At 36.5% G+C, this 11023-nt stretch overlaps 2 protein-coding genes across 2 annotated transcripts; one reads left to right on the forward strand and one right to left on the reverse strand.

The window, feature by feature from the left end:
* Positions 1 to 2493: 2493 nt before the first annotated feature.
* On the forward strand, positions 2494 to 6574 carry LOC137390987 (late histone H1-like). Its single transcript, XM_068077301.1, has 3 exons — positions 2494 to 2597; positions 5467 to 5596; positions 5987 to 6574. The coding sequence occupies exons 1-3, from the start codon at positions 2494 to 2496 to the stop codon at positions 6572 to 6574; spliced, it is 822 nt and encodes a 273-aa protein (XP_067933402.1).
* A 293-nt stretch (positions 6575 to 6867) lies between these two features.
* On the reverse strand, positions 6868 to 10757 carry LOC137391598 (poly(A) RNA polymerase gld-2 homolog A-like). The gene is made up of 11 exons (XM_068078112.1): positions 10583 to 10757; positions 10025 to 10238; positions 9774 to 9936; positions 9575 to 9669; positions 9416 to 9476; positions 9028 to 9094; positions 8422 to 8498; positions 8131 to 8309; positions 7778 to 7911; positions 7419 to 7567; positions 6868 to 7213 (listed from the first exon to the last, which is right to left on the reverse strand). The coding sequence occupies exons 1-11, from the start codon at positions 10606 to 10608 to the stop codon at positions 7074 to 7076; spliced, it is 1305 nt and encodes a 434-aa protein (XP_067934213.1). The 5' UTR covers positions 10609 to 10757; the 3' UTR covers positions 6868 to 7073.
* Positions 10758 to 11023: the final 266 nt, after the last annotated feature.

An 11023-nucleotide genomic window follows, 5' to 3' on the forward strand; every position in this document is an offset into this window, starting at 1 on the left:
GAAATATCACCAAACTGGATAGATACTAACTGTGAAGTAAGACTCTGCTCCGATGCATCCTTGTCTTTCACATGAATGCCCACCATGCTTCAATGAGCCAATCTGACCATCTCACTTGTCACTCCGCTCTGTTGATTCTATTACCGTAGCAACTATTTCCTTTGGCCAAAAACAAAACAGCAATTTATGACAAGAGAAAAGTGCAACATGTTAAATATTCATTTTCAGCTCCATTGTGCCAGCACATAGCGCTTGTTTGAAAACCTTCCTGTTTAGAACAGAACTAAGAGACTTAATGCATCGTGTAAAGGTGGCACTTTTTTTATTTTCGCTTCCTTATATTGAAAGTCAACCAAAAGCTTTTTCAATATTTCCAGTTCTTCGAGGTCTTGCATCCAAAGTTACAAGATTACCCCGTTTCTCCAGGCAATTATTTTGTTCACAAGCCAATCATTGATGCTTCATAATGCTGCGGCAGTCAGCATCTGGTGTAACATTATTTATGTAGTTGCGACTGACTGCGCTTACCAGTGCAAGAATTGATGCCATTTTGGTAGCAAGTTATGGAGCAAATACACTAATTACCCAGTCTTCCCAAACCAGCCATGGTCGTTTATAGTAATCAGAAATATAACTTGATATAGCGTCATACATATCCTATGGCTAAACCAGGCCTCGTAAGCTAGTACAGAGTATTCGTCAAATCTGCTGCTTCATTGCTACACAAGCAAAATAATTCCAACAAATTACGTTTATGCTTTTTTCTATGGAATGCTAAACGATGAGCAAGTTACAGCTCATGTTACAGCCATATGTTACACCCTACCAGTGTAAGGTAGCTCATGTTATAGCCATATGTTACATCCTACCAGTGTAAGGTAGCTCATGTTATAGCCATATGTTACATCATACCAGTGTAAGGTAGCTGATGTTATAGCCATATGTTACAACCTACCACTGTAAGGTAGCTCATGTTATAGCCACATGTTACATCCTACCAGTGTAAGGTAGCTCATGTTATAGCAATATGTTACATCATACCAGTGTAAGGTAGCTCATGTTATAGCCATATGTTACATCATACCAGTGTAAGGTAGCTCATGTTATAGCCATATGTTACATCATACCACTGTAAGGTAGCTCATGTTATAGCCACATGTTACATCCTACCAGTGTAAGGCCGCTCATTTGATAGCCATATGTTACATCCTACCAGTGTAAGGTAGCTCATGTTATAGCCATATGTTACATCCTACCAGTGTAAGATCGCTCATATGATAGCCATATGTTACATCCTACCAGTGTAAGGTAACTCATGTTATAGCCATATGTTACATCATACCAGTGTAAGGTAGCTCATATGATAGCCATATGTTACATCCTACCAGTGTAAGGTAGCTCATGTTATAGCCATATGTTACATCATACCAGTGTAAGGTAGCTCATGTTATAGCCATATGTTACAACCTACCAGTGTAAGGTAGCTCATGTTATAGCCATATGTTACATCATACCGGTGTAAGGTAGCTCATATTATAGCCATATGTTACATCCTACCAGTGTAAGGTAGCTCATATTATAGCCATATGTTGCATTCTACCAGTGTAAGGTAGCTCATATGATAGCCATATGTTACATCCTACCAGTGTAAGGTAGCTCATGTTATAGCCATATGTTACATCCTACCAGTGTAAGGTAGCTCATGTTATAGCCATATGTTACATCATATTATGTGACAGTCAGGTAATTATGCATATGCTCGCTTATTTGCTCAGCCAGGTTTATTTCATAAGATTAAAAAAGCAGCCAGTTTTCACCAACAAATTACGCTGATCGTTTTCTTCAACGCCCTAGTTTCCTATGGTACCGGCATAACCAATGCTGATATTGTCTCCCTTGTCATGCGAGCTCTCTTTAGCAGGCCCAAGAGATGAAGGCCGACTACACATTTTTAAAAAAGGAGTCTTTGCAATGGTTCATATAGGCTGAAAAACTGTTAATCCAACAGCTAAGTACTTTCCCTATTATACTATAATTCACTCTACGCATAGAGTGAATTATAGTATAATTGTATAATAACATAATAGTATATAAAGTGTTGAGGGCTTTTTATTTTTTATTCTTTACCAGACTAGCGTTTCTAGTAGTAATAAGTACATACGTATGTATATATATGTATATATAAATATACATTTTACATATATATGCACTGTATATATATGTACATCATATATGTATATAATGTACACGCACATACATATGTATATATATATAGGTTCTAGTGGTTCTAAAGCTCTGATCTTTAAGCTTTCTTTAAAGATTTGAATGGCTATAATAATAGAACCAATGTATGGAATGGCTTAAGAACAAGGGATATGAAACTTCCTTATCTCAGCTTTCCTCTGATATTATCTGATTATGAGGATAGCTTGCAAATTGAAATTAACTAGTTGTATCACGCCAAAGATCGTACGGAGAAGCTTGCGTTTTGAAATGGCCTTGAACGCTAAACCTTATCAGGCAATGGTTGTGGAGGCCTTGCAGGCTCTTGGAGACAAAAAAGGTTCATCAAGACAGCGGATACTTAAATACATCTTGTAAGTAGCGACCACCTTTCACATATTGCTATATTTATTATATAGGTTATATACAACCACCTTTCACATATTGCTATATTTATTATATAGGTTATATACAACCACCTTTCACATATTGCTATATTTATTATATAGGTTATATACAACCACCTTTCACATATTGCTATATTTATTATATAGGTTATATACAACCACCTTTCACGTATTGCGATATTTATTATATAGGTTATATACAACCACCTTTCACATATTGCTATATTTATTATATAGGTTATATACAACCACCTTTCACGTATTGCGATATTTATTATATAGGTTATATACAACCACCTTTCACATATTGCTATATTTATTATATAGTTTATATACAACCACCTTTCACATAATGCTATATTTATTGTATAGGTTAGACACTACTATATCTCATATACTACTATATCTCATATACTACTATATCTCATATACTACTATATCTCATATACTACTATATCTCATATACTACTATATCTCATATACTACTATATCTCATATACTACTATATCTCGTATACTACTATATCTCATATACTACTATATCTCGTATACTACTATATTTCATATACTACTATATCTCGTATACTACTATATCTCGTATACAACTATATCTCGTATACTACTATATCTCGTATACTACTATATCTCGTATACTACTATATCTCGTATACTACTATATCTCGTATACTACTATATCTCGTATACTACTATATCTCGTATACTACTATATCTCGTATACTACTATATCTCGTATACAACTATATCTCGTATACAACTATATCTCGTATACTACTATATCTCGTATACTACTATATCTCGTATACTACTATATCTCGTATACTACTATATCTCGTATACTACTATATCTCGTATACTACTATATCTCGTATACTACTATATCTCGTATACAACTATATCTCGTATACAACTATATCTCGTATACTACTATATCTCGTATACTACTATATCTCGTATACTACTATATCTCGTATACTACTATATCTCGTATACTACTATATCTCGTATACTACTATATCTCGTATACTACTATATCTCGTATACTACTATATCTCGTATACTACTATATCTCGTATACTACTATATCTCGTATACTACTATATCTCGTATACTACTATATCTCGTATACTACTATATCTCGTATACTACTATATCTCGTATACTACTATATCTCGTATACTACTATATCTCGTATACTACTATATCTCGTATACTACTATATCTCGTATACTACTATATCTCGTATACTACTATATCTCGTATACTACTATATCTCGTATACTACTATATCTCGTATACTACTATATCTCGTATACTACTATATCTCGTATACTACTATATCTCGTATACTACTATATCTCGTATACTACTATATCTCGTATACTACTATATCTCGTATACTACTATATCTCGTATACTACTATATCTCGTATACTACTATATCTCGTATACTACTATATCTCGTATACTACTATATCTCGTATACTACTATATCTCGTATACTACTATATCTCGTATACTACTATATCTCGTATACTACTATATCTCGTATACTACTATATCTCGTATACTACTATATCTCGTATACTACTATATCTCGTATACTACTATATCTCGTATACTACTATATCTCGTATACTACTATATCTCGTATACTACTATATCTCGTATACTACTATATCTCGTATACTACTATATCTCGTATACTACTATATCTCGTATACTACTATATCTCGTATACTACTATATCTCGTATACTACTATATCTCATATACTACTATATCTCATATACTACTATATCTCATATACTACTATATCTCATATACTACTATATCTCATATACTACTATATCTCATATACTACTATATCTCATATACTACTATATCTCATATACTACTATATCTCATATACTACTATATCTCATATACTACTATATCTCATATACTACTATATCTCATATACTACTATATCTCATATACTACTATATCTCATATACTACTATATCTCATATACTACTATATCTCATATACTACTATATCTCATATGCTACTATATCTCATATGCTACTATATCTCATATACTACTATATCTCATATACTACTATATCTCATATACTACTATATCTCATATACTACTATATCTCATATACTACTATATCTCATATACTACTATATCTCATATACTACTATATCTCATATACTACTATATCTCATATACTACTATATCTCATATACTACTATATCTCATATACTACTATATCTCATATACTACTATATTTCATATACTACTATATCTCATATACTACTATATTTCATATACTACTATATCTCATATACTACTATATCTCATATACTACTATATTTTACATACTACTATATCTCATATACTACTATATTTTACATACTACTATATTTTATATACTACTATATTTTATATACTACTATATTTTATATACTACTATATTTTATATACTACTATATTTTATATACTACTATATTTTATATACTGCTGTAATATCTCATACACCACCCGTATATCATACAAACTACCAGGGGAGTAAAGAGTATGCCAGGTCTGGCAGACAGAGCTCTTTGGTACTGTTATACATCTTGGTGTAGTTTGTAGATTTATAAGGAACATTGCCTGAACTGTTTAGAAGTGCAACTAGTACATGTATGTAAATTATTTTGTACTGTTGTGAAAAGGGTGATCTCTCGTTTTCTGGGATTACTCTTCCATACTTCTGCAAAGTGTGCAGCACATGCTGGTGATCAAACAGAAATTCCTGCCTAATTGATCCATGGCTGTTTATCGCACAGGTTACACTATGAGGTGCCGAAAGATGAGAAGAAGGTGGCGAAGTATATGAAAATTGCTCTGAATAAGGCCATAGAGAGCGAGACTGTAATTCAGAAGAAAGGCAAGGGGATGACTGGAAGCTTTGCATTGGTAAGATACTAACACAAGAGAACTGTACGTGAGACTATTGCAATGGTTTGGCAAGAGTATCGGTAAGTGATAGATGAATCGCAGAGACTGTATGAATGGCATAGACTGTATGAATCGCGTAGACTGTATGAGTCACGTAGACTGTGATATGCATAGACTGTGTGAATCGCAAGAGACTGTGTGAATCGCGTAGACTGTATGAGTCACGTAGACTGCGTGAATCGCGTAGACTGCGTGAATCGCGTAGACTGCGTGAATCGCGTAGACTGTATGAATCGCGTAGACTGTATGAATCGCGTAGACTGTATGAATCGCGTAGTCTGTATGAATCGCGTAGTCTGTATGAATCGCGTACCACCGTGAGTCATCTAACAATTCTTTCAACTTTAGAATCTCAAGTCACAGGCAGCTACAACAAACATGGCTAAAGGTGACTTCAAAAAAGTACCAGCTAAGGCGAAAACGACAACTATAAGACGACTCTCTATGCACACCAAAGTGATCTCTGCCATACCTCCAACTCCTAAAAAACGACTTGCATCCAACAAGGCCTTGACAGCAGAGCTAAATAAAACTTATGATGTTGAGGAAAGTTCGGAGGTTTCATCTAGCTCTCCTCCCTTAACTTCCCCAACAAGGACCTCTGCACTCATCGAAGTACAAAAATCGGCTCCAAAAGCGAATAAGAGGGGTCGTCAACCAATGCTGTCTGATGAGATCCCTAAAGCAGCCAAAGACGGCAAGACTAGCAAAAAAGGAAAATCTTCAAATGGTAGCAGCAAGACATCTGTTGCGCAGAAGAAGCCCACAACAGCCACCAAGAAGTCAGCGGCAAGTGCTAAGAAACTGACACCAGGCGGTAGAAAGTCGGGACTTGCCAATAAAAAGTTGGCAGCCACTAGCAAAGCGACAAAAGCTAATAAAAAGTCTGGTGCAGCTGGTAAAAAAATTACGAACAAGTCAGCAAAACTATTATAATGAGTTGGCAGCAGAAATTGAGATCGAGTATACAAGATGAGTACAGCTGACAGTAGATTCAAGTGTAATTAGATAGCGAACTGATTACAACTGATTACAGCAATGTATTTTGTACACATCTAGGTGAGAGAGTGTTTCTTTGTGTTCACATAATAAACTGTTCCCTTGTCACACATGTTAGATTGCTTCTATTTACATCAGAGGCTCTCATATTGTGGTACAACAGGTTTAATGGAAGAAGAATGTCTCACCAGCACATATTGTGGTAATCAATTCTTAGCAAGCTGTTGTTTGTTCCACATAAACATTTATTTATGAAAACTATCATCAAAAACAAAACTACAAATATGAGCATAAATTAAACAAAACTATCAATTCTGAAATAGTGAATTCGGAATAGGTGAATTCTGAGATAGTTACTAGGACAAGACTGATTCAGAGTTTTTCCACAGATTGCAAGACTAATTGTGAGTTACTCAACAGATTGGTAGAGAATGGATTAGATTTTATTATTTAGGATGCGATATGGGTCTTTTGTTTCCTTCAGAATCTGATAGGACTTCTGGAAAATTGCTTTTATTTTCTTGAATGTCTGAGGATCATAAACACTCCTTGCAACATTCGTCAGATTGAAGGGTTCTGCAACAGACCACAAGATAACAACAGACCACAAGATAACAACAGACCACAAGATAACAACAGACCACACACAAGAAAACGGCGAGTTCAGAAGAAACTACATGGCGAACTTGACAGCTTTCTGATGGCAGCAGAAAACAGTTACAAATTACAGTGCTAGTAGAAATGACACATGTGTGTTTAGTAGAAAGCTCGAGTGGCAGACCTTCAACAAAAAGCTGGGCATTGGTGTATGAATTGAGAGGGGCCTGCCTGTCCGCGCTGTGGGCGTCTTGGCAAGTTGGCTGGGCCTTGCGTACCTGCTCTAGAAGTAGGTGTCTTCCAAGACGCACCGACATGACTGTTGTATCAAATCTACAAGTAAAGCCCTTGTACCGAGGTGCACTTTAAATCACTTGAAATGATAGCATACAAGAGACTCACTCATCAAAAATATCAATTTAACCAAATGGGACAATTTTTAATAACTGCTAGTCGTACTGTCTAAGGCACCGGCAGAACAAATACTGTGATTGCAGCGCATATGCAAGCCCAATGAAGCTCCACTCCCACAAAGTCCCTTACTTGAAGTTATTTGCATAGAGATCAAAAAAACCAAGCAGAAGTTCCCCGAGGGACATGGTGTTGCAGCTCTGTTGGATATATGGAGGCATCACCACATTCCCAATTAGCACTGGCACATCTTCATTAAAGAATTCCTATAAATAGACCAACAACGCCGTTTAGCTGAACTGCTATGCTAGCCACTAACAAAGGGACTAAAATGGCTTCAATCTCTTCCATTAGCACTTCAAACTTTCGTATGTTTTAAAGAAAAACAAAGCATTTTGGTTGCTAGTGATCTAATATTAGATGCCCTTTATACTTGAATAATAGGGGACAAACTGGATAGAGCGACAAATGTGGTAGTAACCCACTGCTTGAGTTTGTTGTATAGAAGGCAAGAGTGGACAACTCCCAAGACCGCATTGGAGGTAGTTGATGACCATGAGCGTCAAGGCATAGCTGCAAATAGTTTGGTTTTTTGCCGAATTTATGCGATGAGACCTGGCCCACCTCTTAACAAACAAGACCAATGGTGTCACTCTCCAATCATCTACCAATAGAATCAGTCACAGAAAAGCTACTACGGTAATAACCCTGCGAAAGCAGGCATCGTATAACTGAGCTTGTTTCAAGAAATCGTGTTACTGTAGATGTGTACTTACAGTTAGCGTAGCACCGCAACAAGTGAGAGTTTCGAAGGCCCACCACATTGTTGACATTGAGGTTTAGGGTCGTACCACTAAAATTACAAATTAGTTATTTGGTTTACCGATGATGGGCATATTTTCTACAATATTTCACATCGCTCAATGACGTAATTATTTTGCTAGAAGAACTGTCCTATAAAAAAACATTTTTATGCTTGGCCATTTACCAACGACTTTACAACAGCAAATTATCTGTTGCTACTATCAAGTGTAAACTGATGTCTCAATTAATTGGCCAATGGCAGAATACGACTGTTCTTTAGCCATGACTCATCCCCCATTTACTAGTTCCCTAATTTTAATGTACATGTATATTCATTTCTGTGTTGGCTGCTAACAATTGGTCTTTAACAGACAAAAAGTTGAAAATTACTGCCAATGGCCGCCCTGCAAAACATTTTATTGGTTAATAATGAAATTAGGCGAGCCATTGGTACAAATTTTTTAAAATTTCCTCAAAAGGTTTTTCTAAAAAAATGACACCTGATATAGCTGTTATAAGTACAACTTCATAGGTTTTTAGTGCCTTTACAGACTATGCAATCAGTTTTGTGTACTTACGTTGAGTTGTCATGGATGTTGAGAATTGGTACAGTAGCCCTTATCAGCTCACAGTTGCACCATCTAACTACAGTATGTTACAAACATTTATTGCATCTCTTCCTTGAATGTTTATGCGCTAAAGATATCGGAGGTTGGTATTCCAGATTTAAAAAACCACTAATAAAATATTTTTAGTGTCTAGTAAAGAGGCATATACATGTATGGCTTAAGCACATTACAACATAGTGAGCAACTTGTCACGGAACTGAAGCACCTGTCGCACGTGTCGACTACCTACCTCCAAGTCAAATATTTCACTCGCCAGTTTTGTGTGTCAATAGCTTTAACTATTAAGGGTCCCCGTAAGAAATGCTGACACAATCTATTGTTTATTATAGATGCTTACTTGTTTGATGCAAGAGTCCCTGCACGCCAGCGAGCACCCTCAGGGCAGCACTTCTTTGCACCTACAGTACACAGACACATTTACTTATACATGTATATTATGCTACATAATATATTACGTTACTTACTGTTTAAACAGCTTGAGCGAGTGAGTTGTCACCTCTGTTGTGGACATCATAAGGCAGACATCAAGATCACATTTCTCCATGCCGTAACCGCTCAACACCGAGCCTATGATGAAGATTCCTTGTTGATCTAAAATAGGAAAATACTGCAGTTTGATAGCGATGCTATTGTTTTGATGTAGCAGTACAATTTAGTGAAACTTACTCAGCACCTGTGTAACGTCCTGCGCTTACCGTAGTGGTACCAGGAATGGGCCTGCAGCATGGCAGAGCTAAGTGCATCCACGACACCAACTTTTGCAAGCAGTTCGGAGTCGCTGAGTTTACAAGCATTTGTAATCTCCACCAGGGCATATTCCATAAGCAACATCTTGTGTTGCGGGGAGTTCATATACACCTACAAGTAGTTAGTGGTTAGTCCGCTTCAAGTTGCTCGTACCAGCCGACCTCGGCTTTTACCACTTGATCACGCCAATTAAACTCACCAGCTCTGGAGAAGCTGTCTGATCGCTTCTTTTTCTTACTTCCAAGAGAATTTCACGGCTCGGTGATTTGAAGCACATAGAACAATAGCAGGTAGGCAGCCCGTTGTTCTTAGAAAAGGCCGACTTGGCATGATCGGAGCAGGAAGAGAAATAGTCAACACATTCCTGGCGTCGCTCAAATCGTGTTGAAATTGGAGAATGTCCGAGTGAACAACTACAGTAAGATAGCGAGATATGATCAACTTACAAATAACAGTATGGTAGGCTTATAGAACTTAGTTCGCTGTTAGTCCCCGAGGCCTAACAGTATGGTAGGCTTATAGAACTTAGTTCCCTGTTAGTCCCCGAAGCCTAACAGTATGGTAGGCTTATAGAACTTAGTTCCCTGTTAGTCCCCGAAGCCTAACAGTGGTAAGTCTAACAATAAAATACAGTATACAAAACTAGACTTAAATGACACACATTATCGTGTCTTCTCTTCAAAATATCTCCCTACAAATTACGCCTTTTTCCATAACACTGATAGAAACATTGCTAACAATACTTATTGAAATATACCTTCTACTCATCTTGTTGTTCTGCATAATTCCATGAAAGTCCAATCCACTCTTAAGTTGCTGAAACTGTTTCGACGCCAACGAGTCTTCACATCTTTTTGTATGCTCTTATATTGTAAAGCTGCCGTTAATCTTAACCATTAATCTTAGCTATCTGAGGCTTTGTTAGTGCTGAACGACCAACATTGCAGCTGAAGCTGTGAAAGCAAAAACAATAGCAAAGGAAAGCCTAAATGCAGCTAAAGGAAAGCTTAGAAGCGCATCATTGGCTGATGAGCAGCCATGTCATTGGCTGGTGAGCAGCCATGTCATTGGCTGATGAGCAGCCACAAAAATTGTTAGCATTATTTAGCTTAGTAAATCCTGCTCTACCGCAATATGAATGGGCTACGTGGAATAGTTAACACGTGCAAAATATGCCCAATTAAAACTTTCGTAAAAC

This window comes from Watersipora subatra, chromosome 3 (assembly GCF_963576615.1).
Source record: "Watersipora subatra chromosome 3, tzWatSuba1.1, whole genome shotgun sequence".
Lineage (NCBI taxonomy): Eukaryota > Metazoa > Bryozoa > Gymnolaemata > Cheilostomatida > Watersiporidae > Watersipora > Watersipora subatra.